The sequence below is a fragment of the Stylophora pistillata genome, chromosome 3 (assembly GCF_964205215.1).
Source record: "Stylophora pistillata chromosome 3, jaStyPist1.2, whole genome shotgun sequence".
Lineage (NCBI taxonomy): Eukaryota > Metazoa > Cnidaria > Anthozoa > Scleractinia > Pocilloporidae > Stylophora > Stylophora pistillata.
Window position 1 is genome coordinate 34,996,915 of NC_142521.1, and position 24,996 is coordinate 35,021,910.

Below are 24,996 nucleotides of genomic sequence, written 5' to 3' on the forward strand. Positions count from 1 at the left end.
AATCGTCTCGGGATCCAACAGACCCAATGCCTAGTAAAAAGAAAATTCACAAAATGAAGAATGAGGAAATGTTAATTTGTTGAGAATAATATTTCTCTGTTACCTGACCTCTGTTCGACGTGGGTCTCTTTGATTCATTGCTTATCAATGATGATTTATTTTGAATGAGGTATTCCACCTTGGTCTTTTGCTCCTGATAAAAGAAAATTAATGAACTGCCTTTCCAACTTTTTGTCTTTTACATAATTCAAGCCTGCGGTTATAATTTACGATTGTAATAATTCATGACCACAAGTCTTACAAGTTCATTAGTTGGAACTCAGCAAAATTTAAACTGTGAGTCCTAAACTGCTGCAAATATCAAACGAGCATCATTTGAAATAACGATGACGAGTTTAGTCGAAAAATAATTCACTATTCCGTCATTTTTGAGAAATCTGTAACAATACCCGTCGGATTAAAGGACCATGTCATCAAGCAAGATGTGTACACAAATATGTGGCGACCTTTGAATACCTAAATTTAGGTTATTTAAATGATAGGAAGATGAATTACAACATCTTCCACGAGTTTGGAAGAGTCTAGGGCTTTTTTTTTCCGCGTTTGCACCAACAACGGAGGTTGAAGGTAGGTCACGTACATCAAATGAAATGTTTCTTTAGCCTAATAAGGGATAACAGATTGGTAGACGAGAAACCGGGAAAACCCCAGATGACTAACTCCGTAGCCCCTGACAGAGAGGAAGTCGAACATTTGGGCCTCTATAAGATTGAGAAATACATTTAAAGTTCATTTGTACATTAATTTTCAGTCAGTAATATCAGGTCTCGCATCATATAGAAACTGGTAAGAATCTCCGAATATAACCTCTGTTTTAGCGTTATTATTCAACTAGCTTCGGCTAACTACATAGGTATTCAAAGTTTGAGGTTATATGTGCTATTTTTAACAGTTCAAGACCTTTTAGAAGAAGTAGAAATTTGAGTAACCATATGTGAACTCCCATCTGTTTCTTATTTACCAGAAACGACTCCGCCAACATGGAGCAGACGAAACAAATTGATGTTGATCATCATGGAAAAGACGCGGTGGATTTTGCACCATTTGAACACAACTACATTGGGCATAAAGTTTGCATGACGTCAGAAAATTGGAGTAGACTAGACAGCCTTAAGCTTCCCAATGGTTTAGTGCTGTCTCTAGGGCAAATTATAGCACTAGCTGGAGATTTCTATGGCGTACTCAAGCAGCCAATTATCGATCCCTCCAATCAGACTGATGATGATCGTTGGTTAGAGACGGAACGCCCGTAAAGGAAGCTTCTCTCATCTGCGAAAGAGTCATTGTGACTTTCCCTCAGATGTTGCTGAATGCGGGCAACAAATGCATTTACGGTACCACAATTTCCTCGAACAATATTCGCGGTTCTTTCACGCAATCGGATGCATTATAGGTAGAAATCTGCAATGATCCATGGGCAAACCTGGAGCCACAAAATGCGACAGTTGTATCCATCAATTGCGCCATGTATGCACAACCCAAATGGTTTGAGTTTATCATAGCCATCTATATACCATATAAAATCAGGACCTTTGGAACGATATTTTCGCCGCTGTAATCTTCGTCTTGACGGTGTCTCAACTCCATCTGGATCCAGGGCTTTCGAAATATGTCGAACGGTTTCTCTGTCAACCTGTAGATGATAATCAATTTGTAGTCTCTGGTGCATCTGTCTATAACCAATTGAGCTGCCAGAGCCGCTAAGTTCTTGTTCTATGGCTGCAAAGACATCCCAGTCATCACTAGGCCGACCTCCCCTCCCTAATGATCGTTGACGTTCGATTCTCTTTAAGTGCCTTAAACTCAAAAGTATACCATGTCTAAGAGCCAGAAAAGCTATGATCTCGATGTAATTGAAATTTAGATAAAAATATCTCTCGATAAGTTCTTCTCTGTCTTGCATCCCAGCAGTACATTCTACCGGAAGGTATCGAGAATTAATACAGTACGTAGAATTTACAAAAACGGTCAATAGAAGTAAAACAGTGGCTCTCTTCTGGAGATACATCTTGTCTGCCATGTTTTTTTACCATGTGGTTACAAAGGATGATTTAAATGGCAGTGCCGGATAAATAAGTGACAACTAGTGCCAGATAAATAAGTAGCACTGCCACTTATTAAGTGGTAGTGACAGATAAATAAGTGGCAGTCCCAGATAAAATAAGTAGCACTGCCACTTATTAAGTAGCGGTGCCAGATAAATAAGTGGCAGTGCCAGATAAATAAGTAGCACTGCCACTTATTAAGTAGCAGTGCCAGATAAATAAGTGGCAGTGCCAGATAAATAAGTAACACTGCCACTTATTAAGTGGCAGTGCCAGATAAATAAGTGGCAGTGCTAGATAAATAAGTAGCACTGCTGTTACAAAAAGTGTTTTTCATCTGATGTCCCTTACTGGGCACCATAGAAACCAGAATAGTTTGCAAGGTTAATTGAGGTAGATAAACCTTGAAACTACTAGTTCATTGGAGCATATACCTATGGAAGCACATTGCATTGCAGTGTCGTGGGGACTTGTAGACAAGTCAGTGCATAGTGGAATTAAAAATTTATATAGCTTTGGTAGGGAGTGAGCCCTGCCAGTCTTGTGTGTGGTTTATTTCATTCAGGGGCAGAATTTGTCGTACCAGAATACCTCCTGTTTTTTTTTGTTTTGTTTTCTATTTGGGGTTGTGTTTCCATGCATTTCCCATAAATATCAATGCAATGACTGTGTATTTTACTGAAAAACTTAGTTATTGGGAGTTTACTGATGAATTATTATTGTTATTGGGAGCAGTATTGATGGATGTGACTTCTATTTTTTAGGAACTGTGTAATTTGGGCACTAGCAAATGGTGGTGTAACCCAGTGTCTTCTTAGAGGCAACACACAGGCTGCAAAAAAAAAAAACCTACTGGCAGTGCTCCTTGAGCTGTTGCAAAGGGGCTGCTCTTAATGTGACACACTTGAGTGCAATGTAGCCCCATTTTTCTGGGTAATTACAGTAAGGATCCAACTATTTTGCTCTTTGAGGAAGGGGTTGGTGATTCATTTTAGCGAGGATTTTTCCCTAAACTTCTTGTTGGGTCATTATATTGGGTTGTTGTGTAACCCAATGTTTCCTTTTTAACCTGATATATTAAGGGTCCACCCATGAGTGTATTAAACCTGAGTGATTTCCTAGAGCTGGTTTATCACTTATAGTGATGTATCTGGTCCACAAACATTGATGTCAAATTTCTTTTGATGTTCCATCAAATTTTTCCAACCCTTGAACAAAAGAAATCATTCTTTCAAGAGCCAACCATGCGGTAAAGCAGTGAGAAAAATCACTATACGAGTTAACGTCACTGTATCAAGGAAATCCAGTTCAGTTGAAAATATACCCATTTCGAGGGAGTAAAACCATCAAACAATTTTGGATTGTAGGTTGTCAAAGCACTTTAAACTTACAATTGATCTTCTAAAGGATTTGCAGCCAGCTAGCATTATTGGGAAGCAATACAAGGTACTTTTTGGCCAGGAATTCATGGCCTAAAATTTCGTCTGCAAAGTCTAAAAGAGACGAAACTTTTAAAACTGTCTTCATATACATTCTAATTGGAATTACGATAATTATGTTTCTCTGACATCGTCAGTAGAATTTATTCGTTGCCTACCCCTAACGTAGCCTGTACTTTCAGAGTCGAGGACCAAATAGATTTTCACGCAATTATTTTTATGAAGTATCTTAGAATGGTTGTGTGAACGTTACCAATTTGTTGTGGCAACAAACATGATGGAGATGATAACATTTGATCCGCAGCAAAATATGAGTAACTTTACTTATGCTCTGATGGCAAAAAAGAGGAAAATTAGCGCAAATTTTCATATTTGCATGTCTTGAAAATAAGATCCAACATCACTGCAAATAACTCTTTTTGCCACATGTTTATTTGCATTTGCAGTTAAAGCCAAACTGCTTTCATTGCGAAGAAAGCAAAGTTGAGCAAATCTATATGAGAGTAATAGATTTAAATAAGTCGCAAATGTAAACAAAAGTTAGCAAACCAGTACATTTACGCAACATTTGCTCACAAATTCTAATCAAGCAAATGTGCGAGTTTGCACCCACTTTACTCGCCAGTGCAAATTCAGTTCAAGTATGGTGCTCTAAATTTGCAATACATTTGCTCGGTTTGCAAACATGAATAAATCCATTTTTTTCGTCCAATGTATTTGTTAAGCCAATGCTTGACTATGTTAAAATTTATCTAGTTTGTTATTGCTCTTTCTATCTCAGCAATGTATATCAGTTAATCTCCAAAACCGTAGCCGTAAAACAAGTAGGCACAACACCATCCATATAGACTACGAGCAGTCCCTCCTTTAAGTCGAAGTCCTTCGCGCGCGTCAAAAGGAATAATTTAAGAAAAATTGATGTTAGCGCGCTGCGCGGAACTCTGGGAGCGTATTTACATCATATCGTTCTGAATATGTAAAAATTAAGCTGGAGATCAGTGATGGACTGTTTAAGGTGATTCATCAGAAAAGAAAAAGTTATCGAACAAATTTTTTTAAACTTTCCTTGAATGTTTTCTACCAATGTCTGTTCTTAAAACTACATTGAACTAGATAGGTCACCTTGTTGCTTTAGAGATATGATATGGGCCAATCTCACCTCTTTTAAGCCTGTGCAGGTACATATCACGAGCGACATTTCACCGATTCACGGTACATTTTGTGGTTGTTGGAAGCAAGCGTTTTTAAAGCAAAACTTGAAATAAATACTTGATGGGTAGAAAGTCTTGAGCGATGGAATAATGAAATACATAAATCAGTGCGTAAAAATGACGTAATTTCAAATGAAATCGACTGAAAACAACTCGAGTTGTTGCTTTCGTGGTTACAATGTACATCATCGAGTTTCGTGCACGCTCTTGACCCTTTTTTTCTCTCCAATAGATTTTTTTTAATTCTCAAATTGAAGAGGAACAAAAGACTATTGCACCTGTTTACTTCCTCCATCGCTTGAAATAAAACAATACCATGTTCTCGACTTGTGCGCGTGCTTATTTGCCTGATTAAGTGATTTTAATGTGCAGCACAGGATGTGCCGTGCAATACAGAAGAATCACTTATAAGTTTATTCAATTATATATTCATTCGTTCGTTCGATTGGAGGCTCGGAGTTGTAATACTTTGAATCATTGCCAACAGCATGATTCATGATTACCAAATTTGTCACTTGCCTTTTTTGTCGGAGATTTGCCTTGTCTTTATCATAACAACGTTGCACTATTGCCATAGCCCCCCTTATCAGATCTTTTCACACAAAATGAATGAATAACTAAATACAGAATAAATCAATCAAAATTTAATAAGACATGTGTTAAAGTGGGCAGTGTTGTTTTCGGAAAGAACATCGCTGATTGACTAATCAGGCGATTCCGTAACACTTAAACTTTCCTAGGGTATGGTAGCCCTGCTTGTCGTAGTTTCCTGGGACAAAATAACCTGTATCTCCAAACCTCAGCTGCATAACTGGAAGATGAATCTTGTTGGTAAGGAAACCACTATCTTCACGCCATTTTTTGTCATTCATATCACAGTTATAGTACACTGGGCGGTGTGCTGAGCCACTTGGTTGTGCGCATGTGTTGTCCATTCCGCATGCGCACTTATGACTTCCGGGTGTTGCACCGCTCCAGTAGGTCATTTTCTCAAAATAGCGTGAGACCCAAAAGGCATCTTTCATTGAAGAACCAAAGCACTCGTTCTTTATGAACTGCTCGCAGTGCTTGGAAATGTCCTCGACGCTCACCAGCTGAGAAATGTTTGCTCCTTTGTAGTGTATGTCACGTGAATATGATCCCATTCCATCATATTCGTCTACCAATGTCCGACTCTCGCTGTCGTGACTTATAACGGTCACACCAACACCGTTCTTGTCACTCATGTCACAGGTGACATTAAATGGCGGCAATCCTCCTTCGCTGTCAGGATCAATCAGGCATGATCCAAGTTTTGCAGTAGGATCGAGCTTTTTTAAGTCGCTGCACGATTTTGGAAGCGCTGAAGAGACTAAGAAATGAAAATTGCAATGAAGGGACTGATAACTCCCACAAAATTTTTGAGGTTGCTGTTGTTGTCAGACAAAAAGAGGCACAGCAAGGGAGATCTGCACGACAATTTTGTTTTCGCCAACCCTTCATGTCCCCAGCGTTGATCAAATTTATTCTTATAAGGACATGGCATGCCAAATATAAACAGGTTTATTTTAGAGCTTTTTTTTTTTTTTTTTTTAACAGAATAAAGATAACTCTATATTAGCGCACGGGTTTATTACGAATCAGCTTAACGGCCTGTTCCCAGTTGGCTTGTTAGCTCAATTGGTAGAGCGCTGCACTAGTATCGCAGAGGTTGATTTTCGCTATCATAAATAGCGCTCTCTACTGCCAGGATCGTCCATCATACGTATCTAATACCACTGTTCAAAATATATGAACTCCAAATATACATTGCAAAGAGTCTCCCCTCGTTCATGTTAAAACGTTACTCTATGAGAAGTTTCTGGTAAATCTCAAGCTATTTCAAGTTAATAAAACAAAAATGTGGTTTACGGAATTTTGATGATACAGACTAAAAAGTGGGAGTTAGATGTAAATTTCACGTCAGCACGGGTAATGAAATCAGTTGCCCCAAAATTTTATTACTGATTTTGGAAGTTAAGTGATGACTTTCACTGCCCATGTAGGAATAATGATCAGAAGTGGTTGGTCATCGGAGATATTGAGCCTAAAAATACCTTATTTTTGGACTTTGTCAAAACCAGAAAAAATCGTCTTTACTTAAAGGAGATGTAAGGGAAGAAATGAAATGAACAAATTAAAAAGCTCAATTTTCTTAAACCCTGATAGATATATAACATAACCCAGTTGATTGAATTTGTTGATGGCTTTTCGACTTGTCACAGCAGCAAACGGAGTTAGCTAATTAATTATGCAAAAAATGCAGGAAAAGGAGGTTTTCTTAGGGGGACCCTGAATCTCCTAGGAAATTATATATTTTGACCTGTTATTTTTAGACATTTGTTAACTCATGATACTTAGCATCTGTGCCAAGTTTGAGCCAAATCGGTAATTTGAGCTTTATCGGTTATGCCCGGTTTTCTCGTGGACACGCTCTTAAAAACTGAAATAAGGAAAGTTGTCGTCTTGTATATCAGCTACCACATTCAATGCTTCTTGGGAAAATGAAAATAAATGAGCAAGCACAAAGAAATTTGCTCAAGTGATGCTTCGAGAGTTGAGTAAAGGAAAAAAGCATATTTTCTGTCTGTGAAATGCGTTTGTATGTTTTCTTCTTTTTTTTTTTTCCTGAAGTGTTCGAGCCATCACCCTTAAGCAAAAGATTCTCCTCCGAAAAAATTCTTGCTTGCACTCGACAGTTGCCGAGTACGATTTAAACCATCCGATGAGAAGGTCCCGGAGGATAACCAACAGTAGCCCCTTTGTCTTAAAACGAATCAAACCATAACAACAGGGAAAGTTTGAGGAAGACTACAGAAGGAGTGGCGCCACTGCAATTAACTTTTGCTTAAATCGTTTACACAACAGTGACGACAGACCACAAATTACTTGCGTCTCAGTTTATTTCATTTAATTGGAACGGTCTTTTGAAAGTTTGAAATTTGATGCTCTTTTTTTTTTAACAAAATTGAAAACTTGGCATATCCACCCATTCAAAATATTAACTCTTGCATGCGTAGCATGTCTATGTTTTTTAAGATGCATGCTTTCCCCAGACCGAAAGACCAGTAACTCAAAGTGTCCCATCTCAACCCACCCATCCAAACTGTTGACTTTTGCATGCGTAGCATGCCTATGTTTTCTAAGATGCATGCTTTACCCAGACTCCTAAGGCCGTGGGTACGCTTGAAATTTACATATCCCCATAATACTGGTTCCTTCGCTTGGCATATCCACGAGTAAAAAGTACATATCATGTTGTCACAGCCGTCCCAATTAAATTTTACCAAATTCAGCACTAACCGGTACAATTTTTTCCATCACCTCGGTATGCACATTTGCAGGTGCAGGTTTAACTTCCGTCAGTGTTAGTACACAGGGCGTGTACGTGGCAGTCGTTGGCGTAGTTAGCACACTCATCTATATCTGAACAATAAAAAAGAATTGAGAGCTTACCAAATTGAAAATAAGTATATGTCATCTCAGGAAATTGTGTAGTTTCGTCAACTGACTGGATTCTGCCTAAGAGGCCCATAACAGACAACCTCATTCAGTCCCATCTTATTTGAGTCCTGTAAAATACTGAAAGCTAGTCTTCAATGTAACATCACGTAAAAGATATTTACCTTTTTCGCAATTTTCTCCCGTGTAACCAGCTTGACACATGCAAATGTATCTCTTATCTGTAAATCCACTAAAACAGGTTGCACCATGGAGACAGGGGTTACTAGAACATGGATTCTAAAGAGATATAAAAACATTTTGAGCGATGCATAGTCTAGTAAAATCAAAATGGATAGAAGAGTATTTTATCGTATAAACTGCGGTTTTCAACAAGGATTTCCAGCCCTGAGAAAAGTTGTAACTACACATATGTAAAATTGCGACAATTTTACGTATGTTTGATATCACCAATGAGCTGATAGCACGTCACTCGCCTTTTTCGTCGCTCTGTCAAGCTGATGAATGACTGGAAATGCGTTCACTATTCTCAATTAAGGATTAATGTATCATTCTTTATGTATTAAAGCTGTAATTTTATACCGTAGTGGCCCAGTAGAGAAAGTACTTTTTCGGTTTGAGATCATCAGGATGTTGGGTGTGGTCAGAGTCACTACGCTGGCAGATCCTCATGCTGTCGTTTTCCGATAGACCGATGTTCACCGACACATAAGAGCTGTTCTAAAGGCACTGGTGTCTACAATCACCGTTTAGCTCCATTTCCGTGGTTAAGTTAATTTCTTTAATGACGTGATCCTGCAAAGCGAGACTTCCAATCGGCTTCAAAAAATTTAGACTTCGGCAACCAAAAGCTGAAAATAATTTGATTCAAAATGAACAGTGTTATTAAAACTACAGATAAACAAAACAACTATTTGGGGGGGAAATATGCGGCACTAATACTCATCCTCGGACATTCCCTGTTTCGAGATGTGAACAGTGAACTTCGAGGAACAGATAATGACCAGTGACAGTTATACGACATGTGCGAGCACATTTTCTCACCAAATGGACACCATTGTGGTTATTATCCTCAAAATATCTCGTAACTTGTAGGAAAAATGTTTACGAACAGGTTGATACCGTTTATTGCGTGGGATACTCACTTTTCAGTGTTCTCTGGTACAACTTTATGGAAAATAAACATGTCCCCTCTTCTGTAACACTTAAATAAAGTTGTTACTTACTTACTTACTTACTATCGAAGTGAGCGTCAGGTTTGGGGAATAGCACTCGAGGTATATCCTCGAATATTCCCAGTTGCAGTCGGGGCTGATTTGGTCGTGTGATTCGTTTAGACCCGACAATACTGCGCGAACAGAAATAGTTGATGGATTATAATAAACAATTATTCACCGAAGTTTTGGAGAATATCCACTGACACTGAGGTAAAAAGTTGTTTAAGCATATATCAAAACAGTGGGATAATATAGCACAAAAAATATAATTTTAACTTATCTATTCCAGCAACGATTATGATATCTTCGGGCGCATTCCCGAGCGAGCTACTTGGAGGTGAATGGCAAAGGATATTCGATGTTTGATCCTTTAGTATCTGACTAACACCAATCGGTAAAAAACTGGAGCACGGCTATTGAATTTCTAGCCATCTGATTGGCTGAACTGAGCCATGTTATGGGCTTTTATAACCCTTCCATTAATCTTGGCGCGATTTTATTGGTTACTTTACGTCACGTGCTACAAAATCACAGGACAGTTATCACGCAATAACCCCCGTTCGCGTCGATATTTGTCCTACGACTTTTTCCGTGAAAAAGAAACATAGTCAACACAAGAGTTTCAACTTTTCCGTTCTCCTATTTACAGGGAAGGAAACCAAACTGGTTTTTTTTTTTTTTATTTGCTTGCTTGCGTCAGCCACGCGCATTCGCCATCAGATCAGCACTGGCTTTTTTACTGTGTTTACGCGCAGATTAATTGCACTGTGAAAATTAATGGGAGGGTTATAAAATAAAAAAACCCCGTTCTGGCTTGCTGGTACGTCGGCTGATAATGTCCTCAAAATTTGCCCTCGAAGCTTCGCTTCTCGGCCAAATATTCATTTTTCGGAAAATCTCTCAGCCGCGTACATTATCAGCCGACATACCAGCCGCCATAAGGGGTTTATTTACTAAATAACCTACGTGCTCTCAACTCATAACCTAACTTCGACAAATATGGTCAATGAATTCGTCAGCGAAGTCAAAGAAAAGGTGTGTGGGTGACCTGTGAAGCAATGGCGGAGAAAATCGTTTTGCTCGAGAGCTTACAAGTAAAAATATAACAGAACTACAATAGAACACGTGAGTCCCAGATCATCGAGGAGAAAGACAATAGATTCTATAGTGAAATATTTCAACGTGCGTAACGGAAATTTAGGTCGTTTTTATTTGCTAATATGATTCGTAAACTCTTTCACACGTCCGCGAGAAAACAAACAACTTGCCGAATATGAGATCATCATAACCTCAAATTCGGCAAGCTTGAGCAGAATAATTGATAAATTTTGGCTAAACGCCGAAGGATCAATCCAGATATCCCATGATAGTCAGTAGGCACTAGTTTTCATTTTCACACAACAACTCAGAGTGTCAAGCGATGAGCACTGGCTGGTTGTGTCATGAAATTTTAAAAACAAACAATTTCTGTCAAAAGAGTTCCGCTATATCAAACGAGAGCCCGCTGTCATCGACTGTTATGCTCCGTTTGAGGGTTGGCCTTGGTTTTGCTTCTAGTCAGTTTGAGTCATGCCGAGGAAACTGGGATACAAGTTCGGCTGGATGGACCACTTAGTTGGATACAGATTTTATTTTACCTACAGTGGTCAGGAAATGGTCGGGAAAAAAAGATTCGTCAAAGAAAGATTCGTCAAGGTGAGGAAGTCTGGGAATTTCACTTCAAGTCAGGAAAAAAAATTTTTCCGAGAAGTTAGGGAATTTTTTTTTTTTTGTTAATTCACGTACTTTTCTGGGTTTTTATAGACATGAAATTTAAACAAACTAAATTGGGTTTCAGTGAATAAAAATAAGGTCTTATTGGGAGCACATGCGCTTAGTGGCTCTTCATCTATCAAATTCAAGATTTAACCGTAACTTAGAAAAGGTACGTAGATAAAAATGTTCTGGATTTTCTAAATGTTGTTTTGTCAAGCGAGGACTATCAGCTAATTTGCCTTGCATGAGACTTACTAATAGCATAAATGGAGGTCATTACTTGAGCTAATTATGGAATTTGTAAATTTGGTCTAAGAAGTTTTACATTTGTCAAGGAATTCATAAAGCTATGACTGTAGCAACCATGTTGAATATACTTCTGTCTCAAAGCTAACTAAAAAACGTTATCTGTTATACAAAGTGTCATCATATCACGTTATTTTTTCGGATTTTCTAGGCTTTTTGTCTGTTCAAATTTGTTAACAATTCAGAACTGATACCAATGACTTGAAAACGCGATAAATTTGCATAAACGGTGGAAGACTTTTGAAAAATTACAATTTACGCACCGCGGGTTTGAAAACATTTGAAGCACTGATGTAAACGACGATTAAATAACCAAATGGGAAACTGAGGTAATAATTCGTGAACGTTAGTACTAAAATTTTCAAAACGTTCGTGCATATACGTTTTTAAATATTTGTCATCTAATTCATAGCTGGTTGTTTGGACATGAAAAGGAAACTCCTCCACAATTTGTTGAAATGAAATTTCTTAGTGATAAAAATGAAATAGAGATATTGTCATCTGTCTGCTGAAGTGTCAAAAAACAACATGAACGAGACGTTTCGATCAAAACTGGACTTTCGCATCTCTAAAAAACTATGGTCTGGCAACGTATCTAAGCTAGTTTCTCTTCAGAAAAGCACAGTATCCATGTCATCCTTAACTGCATTTCAGTTTTCTACAAGTTTTCAGGAAACAGTGGAATATCTTTCTCTGTTTGTGAAAATGTTTTTTACTTCCGAAAACGCTTCCTTCTTCATAGTTCTTCTACATTTGAAAGAAACACATTTCTTAAACTATAATAAATTATGATAGACAATTCAAAGGCCGAAAGCACTCGGAAATTACGGGAGACTAACATTTTCGGCATTCGTTTTCATACCTGTTTTCTCCGATGAAGTTTATTTTTGCATTCCCAATGCTTAATGTGACAAATGACGCTCACTATACTAAACTTAAGTTCTCAAGTTATTATCAAATATTTATCATCCCTTGCAGGATTGCAGGATTCAATCAATTTTTCTTCTAAATATGTTCGCCTTACGGATAAAGTTGAAGTTTCCTAATAAACCAACTTGAAAGTGTTATAAATATTTCATCTTAGCTCGAGCAGCTGGCAAGACATAATTCGTTAAGCCAGAAATTATAGCCGAAGTGTGGAGTTTAATCATGAATTCCGGTCACAGCTTTTTTATTTCTTCATCTATCGTTTTCTCTCACTTCACTGATTTAAAAGTTCTGATGGTTCACAAGTTTAAACACTTCAAGAGCAGATCGTTTACAGTTCCTTTAAAATTTGTTCGTGATGAAAATAAATTACAAAGCTTGGATTCGTGCGCTGACGTGTCATACAGCAACAGCGTTCGATCATAAATTACAAGGATTTTAATGAAATATGGTGTGTTGTTTTGTATGACACTGCCAGAAAAAGTAAAGGGAAGTTTTTTGAAGTGGATAGGCTCATTGAGAAGAGGAAAGTTGGCCATTTGAGTACATGTCAGAACAAAATGTTCTTTCGATTTATTTGATTTTATTATTTTTTTGGGATGATCGTGAGATATGTCTGTTCTTTCATTGTCAGAAAGAGGAGTATCTTGTGAAATGGAAAGGTTGGCCACTGCAAGCCTGCAGTTGGGGGTCAGAGGATCACCTCACACCACCCTTATTACGGTGATTGTTTGCCTTATATAATAACTGATTGAATTACTCAATGTCCTTCTTCTCGTCTTTTCTTTCACCCCAAGATTTCCAAACGGCGTGCTAACATCAATTTTATTCACTTTTTGACTCGAGTCACAGACCTCGTCGAAAAGGAGGGACTACTTGTAGTCTACAGCATCACAGAAAGTCAAGACAGGCGAAATTTTGACAGCGCGTGCTGTTTGTAATTATCACGTGTAACACGTGTAACATGACAAAAATGCACGCGTTTTCAGCCAATCAGAAGCGCGTTTTTTTTCATATTTATTATAAAACCTGTCAAATTATTTAAAAGTCTTCCTGTTTAAGGGAGACATTTAAAATAATATATAAAACTTGTGGGGAGTTGTGGTGTTTTGCATATTGTTAAAACTGCTCCACCAAGTATTTCCATAAGAATGAGTCCTTGAACTTTTCTCAAGACTGGAACTACAACTTGTCCTTTAATCTTTTGCATTTTGATAGTAAACAGATTGTCATCGGTTTTTGCTGGTGCAGGTGAGTGAAACTTGACAAAGATAGCGATAATTTGAGCCGTTTAGATATCCACCAGATGGAAGGTGTTCATGGAGACACAATTAGGTAAGCCCTGCCCTTATCCAAAGATGTTGAGAATTTTCTGGACCAGAAAATACCTGCATTACATAATTATTTGGCGCTAGGTTTTTACAATCTGGACGTCTTGTTTTAGCAAAATTACATCTCCGCGTCCTTAATTCTCTGTCTTTGCCGTAATCACTGTGAGAACGGTTATTGCGAACAAACTGCTAGACGCAATTGACTGACAACTCAACTCGAGAAACGTATTAGCAATGTAATTTCTCATCTAATCGGGCTGGGAGTACATGGTTACTTGTTATTTTATGACAAATTTGAGTTTGTGGCTTTGTTTTAAATTATGAAGAACGAAGAACGTGCTTTCTGAAGAGAAATTAGCATTGGTACGTTGCCAGGCCATAGCGCAGTTAAGCTGTATGACACGTCAGCGAACGAATTCAAGCTTTGTAATTCATTTTCATCACGAACAAATTTTAAAGGAACTGTAAACGATCTGCTCTTGAAGTGCTTAAACTAGTGAACCATCAGAACTTTTAAATCAGTGAAGTGAGAGAAAACGATAGATGAAGAAATAAAAAAGCTGTGACCGGAATTCATGATTAAACTCCACACTTCGGCTATAATTTCTGGCTTAACGAAATATGTCTTGCCAGCTGCTCGAGCTAAGATGAAATATTTATAACACTTTCAAGCTGGTTTATTAGGAAACTTCAACTTTATCCGTAAGGCGAACATATTTAGAAGAAAAATTGATTGAATCCTGCAATCCTGCAAGGGATGATAAATATTTGATAATAACTTGAGAACTTAAGTTTAGTATAGTGAGCGTCATTTGTCACATTAAGCATTGGGAATGCAAAAATAAACTTCATCGGAGAAAACAGGTATGAAAACGAATGCCGAAAATGTTAGTCTCCCGTAATTTTCGAGTGCTTTCGGCCTTTGAATTGTCTATCATAATTTATTATAGTTTAAGAAATGTGTTTCTTTCAAATGTAGAAGAACTATGAAGAAGGAAGCGTTTTCGGAAGTAAAACAAATTTTCACAAACAGAGAAAGGTATTCCACTGTTTCCTGAAAACTTGTAGAAAACTGAAATGTAGTTAAGGATGACATGGATACTGCGCTTTTCTGGAGACAAACTAGCTTAGATACGTTGCCAGGCAATAGTTTTTTAGAGATGTGAAAGTCCAGTTTTGATCGAAACGTCTCGTTCATGTTGTTTTTGACACTTCAGCAGACATGTGACAATATCTCTATTTCATTTTTATCACTAAGAAATTTCATTTCAACAAATTGTGGAGGAGTTTCCTTTTCATGTCCAAACAACCAGCTATGAATTAGATGACAAATATTTAAAAACGTGTAGGCACGAACGTTTTGATAATTTTAGTACTGAAGTTCACGAATTATTACCTCAGTTTCCCATTTGGTTATTTAATCGTCGTTTACATCAGTGATTCGAATGTTTTCAAACCCGCGGTGCGTAAATTGTAATTTTTCAAAAGTCTTCCACCGTTTATGCAAATTTATCGCGTTTTCAAGTCATTGTTATCAGTTCTGAATTGATATCAAAATTTGAACAGACAATAAGCTTAGAATGATCCGAAAAAATTACGTGATATGATGACACTTTGTATAACAGATAACGTTTCTTAGTTAGCTTTGAGATAGAAGTATATTCAACATGGTTGCTATAGTCATGGCTTTTTGAATTCCTTGACAAATGTAAAACTTCTTAGACCAAATTTACAAATTCCATAATTGTTGAGGCTATTCCTCAACAAGGTTTTATGTTCGTCCGATCCGTTCCTCATTTTTTTTTGTATGTCAATAGACCACAATCCTTCAGTAGTAATTTTTTATTTTTGAGACCCTTTACGCACGTGGAAAAGCGCTTGTGAATGATTTAGGTACGTAAAACTGTTATTCTTTTTTTCGTTTACCGCCTTTCATCATGTGGTTTGTACGGCTCCCTGAGCCTCGTAATTTATGATGAAAGGGCGACCGGATGGTTTTGTAAACATTGGAATTCTTCGCCGTCTTTAAATACGTTGGGTTAATGAGCTGTTCTGTTGTTATTCGACATCGACGCCGCTATATGTGTCCGACCCGGACATTTTTGTAAAAACCACATGGTTGTCATCGCTTCTTGCTGTGGAATTTGTGCTTATTTACGCTCTATGTGACCTGTAACTGGAGAATCGCCGATTCATCGAAAGAAACCGCCGTCGTTCAATATTTGTGTCATGTCGCAACGTGGAATTCTCCATGAAAGGTTAGAGTCGCTGGATAGATCTCGCCGAGGACATTTGTCGTCAATTACAAAGGTGTGTAAAACGCTTGATGAAAGTCATGAGATTTTGGAAACATTGTTGAGGTACGAACTCAACAATCTCAACTTAATACCGCATGGGAGAAATACTGTGCATGCTGTGATAAATATGATGATTTGCTTGACACTTCCTGTGAAAAATATCAGTGTTTTTAAAGACTGTGACACTCAACGCGTAAGGGTACAAGCTTACAATGAAAACATTGAACAATCTGTTATTGACGCTTCCGAATTCTGCAATGCTCGAGTGTCTGAAGAATTAAAGGAGAAAAGGGAAAATTCCCAATCGGAGTCCGTGAAATCCGGAAAAAGCTATTCCTCGAGATTGAGTGTATCTAGTTCGAAAGCGCGTGAAGCAAAAATCCAAGCAGCAAAGGCAGCATTAATGCAGCAACAAGCTGAAGAGAGAAGTAGAAGAACAGTTGAGCTGGAGGTGAAAAGGGTCGAGATGGAAATAAAACGAACTCAATTGAAACTCCAACATAGACTGCAACTAACCAAATTGGAAGCTGAAAAGGAAGTTGTGGCCGCAAGGGATCAGCCAGAACTAGCCAAACTCGAGGTCTTTCTGGCAGAACAAAAAATATCTGAACTGACCAATGAACAAGAAGGTATTAAATGGTCTCCGAAAGATGAAGAATTTCAACCAAAGAACAATATGATGCTACCTCTGGAAGTGCCAATCGCCTCTTTGCCTTCAGTGATTTCTAGTAGCCTTACTCCTGCGCCTGTGTCAGCCGGCAACCCGCCTCTCACATCTACACCAGCGGTAGAAAACCCCGCAGCCACTACCTCCATACATGCTACTGGGGGAATCTGCTTCAGTGATCCACTTCCCGTTCCAAGAATAGAACTTAAGCCAGTCATTGGTGAGAGTAATGTGTCCAAACCCATCAGAGGTGATTGTCAAAATGAACCTAAATCACAACCATTGACTCCTGTGACCGCTATCAGTACGTCCTCTTCAGTCACGCCTAATGTGTCTGGTGCAGCTGCGAATGAAAGCCTTGCAGCGATTATGTCCTCAATGGTGAGGATAAGCGCTTCCCATGATCTCCCTCATGTACGAGTCCAGAAGTTTGATGGATCGCCACAACAATATCCCGCCTTTCGTCAGAGGTTCAAACAACTGGTTGATGCAAAGCCACTTGATGATGCTGTCAAAATGATCCGCCTCTTACAATTCCTGGAGGGACTTGCGCTCCTCGCCGTTCAACGGTATGGGCCATTACCAGGTGGTTTATCAAAGGCGCTTAGGACATTGGAAGATCGTTTTGGTCAGCCATTCCAAGTGGGGAGAGCATCTGTGGAATCCCTCACAAAGCGACCTGTTATACAACCTAATGACAGGGACAGCTTGCAGCGATATGCAGATATGGTTCAAGTTACTTATGATACCCTAGAGTCAATGGGATATTTGAATGAAATGAATACAGACAACCTTGAGCAGGTCATCATGCGACTTCCTAGGTGGATGCAAGCCAATTTTGCTGAACGTTTAAAGCGCCTAGAGAGTGAGGGTCATGTAATGCCAACCTTCAAAGATGTGGTGGATTTCCTTAAGGAGCGAGCGTTTGTTTTGAATCATCCTTTCTTCAGTGATAGAAGTCGTGAGAATGCAGTTACCAGAATCAAGCCTAGAGTAAAGCCGCCTTTGATGCCTATATCCCCCTGTTATGTCAACATGACAGCAGTAAAGGATGAGTCTTGTCCAATGTGTCATCAGCCCCACCGCCTATACCGGTGTGAGACATTTAAATCCAAATCTCCTAAGGAACGAAACCACTTCGTTAAGCAGCACAACATATGTTTCAATTGTATCTGTTCGTCTCTACACAACTCAAGGAATTGCAAGTCAGCCATTAGGCGTAAATTGGAAAACTGTAGAAGGGCACATCACACGTTGTTACATCTTCTTGAGCCTAAGGAAGAGGTTAGCCAGGAAACTGTGAACCAAAACAATGAGGTCAACCGGGACTCGTTGCTTGACCAAGGTTCATCATTCAATACTTCAACACGTTCAGTCGGCACAGCCGTTGATTCCTCTGAAGTACTACTTCAAGTCATTCCAGTGAAGGTAATGAGCAATGCCGGCCGTCTAATCACGACCTATGGTCTTTTTGACTCAGGTTCTGACATAACTATGGCTGACCCTTCTCTTGTGAAGTTGTTAAACATTGAAGGAACACCAATCAATCTCTCTCTCACGACAGCGAACAATGCTGATGTCGAAGAGAAAGGGATGAAGGTTAAGTTTAAAATTGCATCATTGGATAGCCAGAGTGACCATGTGATTGCCGTGAATTCTGCATAGGCTGTAAAGGATCTTACCATTCCCTTGAAACACACAAAGTTGTCGAGATCTGTAGAACAATGGCCACATCTACAGGAAGTGCCTTTCCCAGAAGTGGAAAGAAAGAAGATTTCTATCCTACTCGGTACCAACATCCAAGAAGTCTTCGTACCTCTTGACTTACGAAAGGGAAACTGTAATGAACCACTCGCCATTAAGTCGTGTCTTGGTTGGAGCATACTAGGTGGCTCCTCAAACCTACAGTCCCGTAGCCAAGGACAAGTTAACCTCATCAGTGGTGAAGATCTTTCCCTAAACAACCAGCTCGAGCATTTCTGGAAGATTGAGTCCTACGGTGCCACAAGGCCTGAAACCAAACCATTATCTGTGGAAGATCGAAGAGCTCTAAAGCTCATTGACAACTCAATCAGCCTGCTAGATGGCCATTACCAGATGGGCCTTCTGTGGGGAGATGACAATCCTGTACTTCCTCACAACCGACCTCTAGCCGATGCAAGACTACAGTACTTGAAGAAGCGCTTCCTTCGCGACCCTGAGCTGGAAGTTAAATACAGAAATGTGATTCAGGAGTGCGTAAATAAAGGGTACGCTAGAAAACTGAGCCAAGAAGAAGCTGCTGCAGTTAGTAATATCACGTGGTACATTCCGCACCATCCTTTAACAAACCCTAACAAGCCAGGGAAAGTGAGGGTAGTGTTTGATGCCGCCGCAAAGTTCAACGGAATGTCTTTAAATGATCAGCTATTGCAAGGGCCTTGTCTTACAAATGACCTTACTGGGGTCCTAATTCGCTTCCGTGAAGAAGAGATTGCCTTTTCTGCGGATATAGAAGGTATGTTCTACCAGACCAATGTGACACGAAGCGATCCTGATGCGCTGAGATTCCTGTGGTGGCCTAGTAGTATCAACGATCCACCAGAAGATTACAAGATGCTGGTCCACATTTTCGGTGCAAAATTCTTCGCCCTGTTGCGCCAACAAAGCTTTAAGTATGACTGCACAAGACAATGAAGGAGGATACTCGCTTGAAGCCATCAGAACGATTCGTAGAAACTTCTATGTTGACGATGTGTTAAAGTCCGTTCCAACCACAGCACAGGCTGTTCATCTGACAACTGACCTAACTAATTTGCTAAGGAAAGGAGGCTTCCGGCTCACAAAGTTTGCGAGCAATAGTCGAGAGGTATTGCAATCTATCCCGTCAGAGTTGAGAGCAAATCCACTACTAGACTTAGATCTAGATCAGTTACCATTAGAGCGAGCATTAGGTGTGTACTGCGCGGCACAGTCTGACACTTTCAAGTTTAAAGCTGTTCAGACGAAAAAACCGTCCACTAAGCGAGGGGTGCTTTCGATCGTAAGTTCTTTGTTTGATCTACTAGGATTCCTTTCACCCTTTGTGTTTTCCGCCAAGCATCTGCTGCAGGAACTCTGGAGAGATAAACTCCCTTGGGATCGGCAAATTCCGGAACCGTACCTCTCTCAATGGCAACCTTGGTTGGCTGAACTACCACATGTTGTTGCCATTGATATCCCAAGGTGTTACAAGACTCAGTCATCTCATAACACATCCACCGTCCAGCTTCATAACTCTGCCGACGCATCCAGACGCGGTTACGTAGCAGTTCCATATTTGCGTTTCGTCAATAAGAAAGGAGTGATTCATTGTTCCTTTGTCATGGGAAAAACCCGCAATGCTACCATTAGAGAGTGGACTATCCCTCGCCTTGAACTACAAGCCGCAGTATTAGCAGCCCGTCTGAGCAAGACAATTTTAAAGGAACTCGATCTACCAGTAGATCAAACCTTCTACTGGTCCGACTCAATGACATCTTTACAGTATATCAAGAACGAAACAAGGCGTTTTCAAACCTTTGTCGCCAACCGTGTCACCGAAATCCTTGAAACAAGTCTTCCAGAGCAGTGGCACCATATTCCCGGTGTCCTAAACCCTGCTGATGAAGGTTCACGAGGTGTTAGTGCCCAATATTTTCACGCCGAATGTCGCTGGTTGTTAGGTCCAAAATTCCTCTGGGAACCTGAGGGTACGTGGCCAAGTGTGTTAGTAAAGGATATTTAAGATGACGATGTGGAACTATGGAAGTCACCAAACGTTATGTTCGTCTCACATGCGCCGCAGATTGACACCTTGCTGCAGCGCTATTCATCGTGGTCCCACCTACTGAGAGTAATGTCACGGGTGCTTCGTTTCGTAAAGAGAGTTTGAAATGAAACTCCAGAGTATCCTAAGTCAAGTACACTCAAGCTGGTAGAATTGCAGCAATCAAGTCGAGAAATTGTGCGTTTAGTTCAGCGACAACATTTGCCTGAGGAGTACTTGTGTCTGAAAGAAGGCAGACAAGTGAAACGTCACAGCAAGTTAGCTAATCTCAGTCCAATCTTGATTGACGATGTTATACACGGGGAGGTAGGATTCATCGCGCACCAATCGTCTTCGAGATCGCACATCCAATGATCCTTTCAAAATCCCATCACGTTTCCGTCTTAATAGTTCGCTACTACCACCATGTACTGGGTCATGCAGGCCGCGAGCATGTGTTATCCGTAATCCGTCAGCGTTTCTGGATCATGAGGGGAAGAGCTCTCGTGCGCCGCGTTCTAGGTAGTTGTGTGAGCTGCCGCAGACGTAACTCGCCTCCTCTTCACCAAGTTATGGCTGATCTTCCCAAGGAGAGGTTAGTACCTTACCAGCCTCCGTTCACTTTCACAGGTCTGGATTTTTTCGGACCGTTTTACGTGAAGCGAGGTCGCAGTGCAGTGAAAGTATATGGCTGCATATTCGTGTGCTTCAATAGCCGAGCAGTACATATTTAAGATGTCAGTTCACTGGAAACGGACACTTTCATTCAAGCCTTGGTTCGATTCATCTCGGTTCGTGGTCGCCCAAAGGAGATATGGTCGGATAATGGTACAAATCTTACTGGTACTCAGAAGGAACTTCGCCTGTCGGTTCAAAATCTGAACGAAGAACGCATCAAGAGTGAGTTACATTCTCGTGAAGTAGAATGGTACAGCTGTAAACTACCAGAGTGGCGTTTTCAACCTCCTGCCGCAAGCCACATGTCAGGAGTTTGGGAAAGGCTCATTAGAAGTGTCAGGAAAGCTATGAAAGTTGTTCTCGGTAGTCAGGGTGCGCTGGTTAGTTTGGAGACGTTGCGTACAGTCTTTGCTGAAGTCACGTCAATCTTGAACAGTCGTCCTATTTGTCCTTCCAGTGACGATCCCAGTGATTTAGAGCCGCTCACTCCCAATCATCTTCTGCTACAACGCCGAAACTTAGTCGTGCCTCCAGGAGTTTTCGTTGAAAGGGACTTGTATTCCCGTAAACAATGGAGATACGCTCAGTTCATTGCTGATTGTTTCTGGTCTCGTTGGATCCGAGAATATGCTCCGACATTACAGCAGCGCCACAAGTGGTTACTGAACAAACGGAACTTAGTAGTTAACGACCTGGTCCTTGTTGTGGACAATACCGTGCCCAGATCCCGCTGGTTGTTAGGTCGTGTAACAAGGGTTTTCCCAGGTGAAGACTTACGTGTACGCACAGTAGAAGTGAAGGCGAAGAGCTCGAGACTTGTTCGACCTGTGACGAAGTTGTGTCTTCTTGAAGAGGCAATATGATAAACCACGAGAAGATGTTGGCGCTGTGAACATTGACGTACCTAAACACTGAACACAGAACACCTAGGTTGAGATCAAATTTCTTAACTGTTGGGTTTTCTCAGCCCTATCCCACGGGATGTTGAGGCTATTCCTCAACAAGGGTTTATGTTAGTCCGTTCCGTTCCTCATTTTTTTTTGTACGTCAGTAGACCACAATCCTTCAGTAGTAATTTTATTTTTCGAGCCCCTTTACGCACGAGGAAAAGCGCTTGTGAATGATTTAGGTACGTAAAAACTGTTTTCTTTTCTTTCGTTTACCGCCTTTCATCATGTGGTTTTTATGGCTCCCTGAGCCTCGTAATTTATGATGAATGGGCGACCGGATGGTTTTGTAAACATTGGAATTCTTCGCCGTCATTAAATTCGTTGGGTTAATGAGCTGTACTGTTGTTATTCGACATCGACGCCGCTATAAGTGTCCGACCCGGACACCCCCCCCCCCCCCCGTCGCTTTGAACATATCCCTGTTACCGCTGTCAAGTTCCCAAACTCTTAGAGAACCTCTTTCTTCTCTGGAGTAAAACCTCCATTTCTTTGCCAACATCACCTTTTTCAAAAACTTTTTTCAGAAATTAGACATTACTCTTTGACCATTAAAACTCGACCAAAAATCTAAATTTGAAGAAAACTGACCATCTGAAGGTATGCGGAAACGTATTTTTCAGTAGAAGTGCAAATCTCATAACCTGTCATGCTAAATATTTGCAGGTCACTCTCAGCGACCCGTGTTATTCCATTGTTGGAGATGTATTTAAGATTATCATTATGTTCCCTCCATACAATTTGTCAATGTCATACCACAGGCGTCCCAAGCTCACGTCTTGAGCAAAAGCGAGGGATTATTTCATGAAAGTGTCACGCGCTGTGTGACGAGGTGTTAATTACGCGAGCAACCGTTGAGAATTTGAATGCGTTATAAGGAATAGTATGGGGAACAAAATATGGCCACTTAAAACACTAAATATTCCCAAATATGAATATTTTACACGTTCGATTACTCTCTACCGTACGGGCTACGAATTGCGGTCGTTTCGCCAACGAGTTGTTTCGCCAACGTCTTGTTCGCCAACGTGTTAGGTTGATTCGCCAACGTCCTATGTCGATTCGCCAACGTCCTACTGGTCAATTCGCCAACGTCAGATATCCAAGACTAACGAAAAAAAAGTTGCTTATTGATGTTTAGAATGCAATCCTGATCCTTGAGTCACTGCCAGTTTCACTTGACTGACTTCAGATCAATTTGCACGTTTTGACAGTTGTTGCAACAACCGCACCAATTCATTAATGTATTTCGATGTAAATTAACATTCTAACTTCAACTTTTCCAGCCTTATAATCGAGTAATAAATAAAATGGAACGTCAGCTAAATAACAACAGCAATTTTATTACAATATATAGTATCAAATATTTACAAGCACAAAAAACCTATGAAATACTTATCTGAAACCAATTTATCATATTTACAGAGAAGTTTTAGTTCGCACGAGCTGGTCTGTTAAGCCGAGAACAAGTCTTGAGTAGTTGGGCGGCAGTCTTTTCGTTGTTCTCGTACTTTTTCCATCTTGCAAATAGCTTAGCCGGGATATTCCTAGTTACACTACGTTGAATTCTTTTAAGTTTATTGCCTGATACAAGCCTGATTGCCACGGCTGTAAGTTTTGCCTCCCTATCAAGCAACTCGATTAATAAATACATCGGCAAGCCGCATTGTCCCCCCGCTCGGCGATTGAGTGCGTTATGCCAACCTTCAAGATCATTATTGGTCCGGATCGGCTGTTTGTAGACGCACAAGTTTCTTGGAGTAAACACCTGGCTTTCAATCCACTGTCGCCTGACGTAGTCAACGAGACTCTTCAGCTGCTCTGTTTGGGCCTGGGCCTCGATGCGGACGAACATCGGCAGGATCTCTCTAAACGGAAGGAATCGAAGGGCCATTAGCTTTCTGATATACTTGTACACCGCATCGTCACCAGAGTAAGCCGTCCGAGGGCCAAGCTCTTGTACCATAAAGGAAAAAATATATATAAAAGTTATAAAAGATAATGCTTTATCAGTTGTTACAGTATCAGATGATATCAGAAAGTAATCGTCTTGTCTCTCCCTTTCAGTTCTATCATTATTAAAGTTGATATCTCAGTTTAGTTGTTGCTTGATATCTGTGCCCCTCTTCTTAAATGCAGGAAGAGAATCTTTACGTCTTAATTCTAAAGATAATTTATTCCATAGTCTGCAAACTCTGACTAAGAAAGATTTTCCATTTGGATTAGACTTCAGACAGGTTTATATCGCCCCAAAACTTAGATAACCTTTTGACACTTAAATTTTACCTCTCAAGGCTGTTATCATCAGTAAGTCTAAAACTTTTAGACTGGTCCAGTACAAATGCTCTTTTGCAAACTTGTCACTAACATATCACTTTAAGATAAAAACTATGTGACCGTTAATCGACAGTCATCCATAGATAAATCAATGAGTGAAATTTTCCAATATAAAATGTAAGTATTATTTTATTGCCAAAACGCAAGTGTGAACACTTAAAGATCTTAGGAATGTTCTCTGGTTGGCTTAACGAAACTCAGCGACCTACGACCGTTGGAAACTATTCAAATAATAAAGTTCCTTACAGTGTACCTACCTTTGGCTAGGCCCTTTTACAGTGTACCTACCTTTGGCATTTGTCCCTTTTTAGATCCGCTACAGAGCTTTGCCAGATTCGAGTACAGGCTGCCAGGGGGACTCAACAACGGTTTAAGTAATCAAGCGATGGAGGCCTTTACAACAACAAAACAAAACGGAAGTTAATGCTTCGAAAGAAGATTGGAAGCAATTTTGCTCTCAACTTCTCAATTAGCTTAATCTGACAAGGCAAAGAACCTCTCTATCTAAATGGTAGATGGCCTAAGAGTTGGCA

General features: G+C 39.9%; 4 protein-coding genes across 5 annotated transcripts in view; 2 read left to right on the plus strand and 2 right to left on the minus strand.

Moving 5' to 3' along the window:
- LOC148735802 (uncharacterized) overlaps positions 1 to 6,237 on the minus strand; it is a 208,900-nt gene extending 202,663 nt beyond the window's left edge. Inside the window, exons 1-2 of the mRNA XM_088752999.1 lie at positions 6,231 to 6,237; positions 5,473 to 6,106 (exon numbers count right to left, since the gene is read on the minus strand). Coding sequence (XP_088609125.1) covers positions 5,473 to 6,106; positions 6,231 to 6,237 — 641 coding nt within the window. The remainder of the gene's footprint in view (positions 1 to 5,472; positions 6,107 to 6,230) is intronic.
- Positions 6,238 to 13,511: 7,274 nt separating this feature from the next.
- The window catches only part of LOC148735818 (uncharacterized), a 28,454-nt gene continuing 16,969 nt past the window's right edge, over positions 13,512 to 24,996 (plus strand). For both annotated transcript variants that reach the window (XM_088754910.1, XM_088754912.1), the window contains exon 1: positions 13,512 to 13,691. The gene's annotated coding sequence lies outside the window, so the exon portion shown is untranslated. The remainder of the gene's footprint in view (positions 13,692 to 24,996) is intronic.
- LOC148735819 (uncharacterized) lies at positions 15,704 to 22,042 on the plus strand. Its single transcript, XM_088753000.1, has 4 exons — positions 15,704 to 18,334; positions 18,401 to 19,232; positions 19,384 to 20,445; positions 21,273 to 22,042. The coding sequence occupies exons 1-4, from the start codon at positions 16,001 to 16,003 to the stop codon at positions 22,040 to 22,042; spliced, it is 4,998 nt and encodes a 1,665-aa protein (XP_088609126.1). The 5' UTR covers positions 15,704 to 16,000.
- On the minus strand, positions 23,450 to 24,057 carry LOC148735820 (uncharacterized). Its single transcript, XM_088754920.1, has one exon. It carries the CDS (start codon positions 24,018 to 24,020, stop codon positions 23,559 to 23,561), a length of 462 nt encoding a protein of 153 aa, XP_088611046.1. The 5' UTR covers positions 24,021 to 24,057; the 3' UTR covers positions 23,450 to 23,558.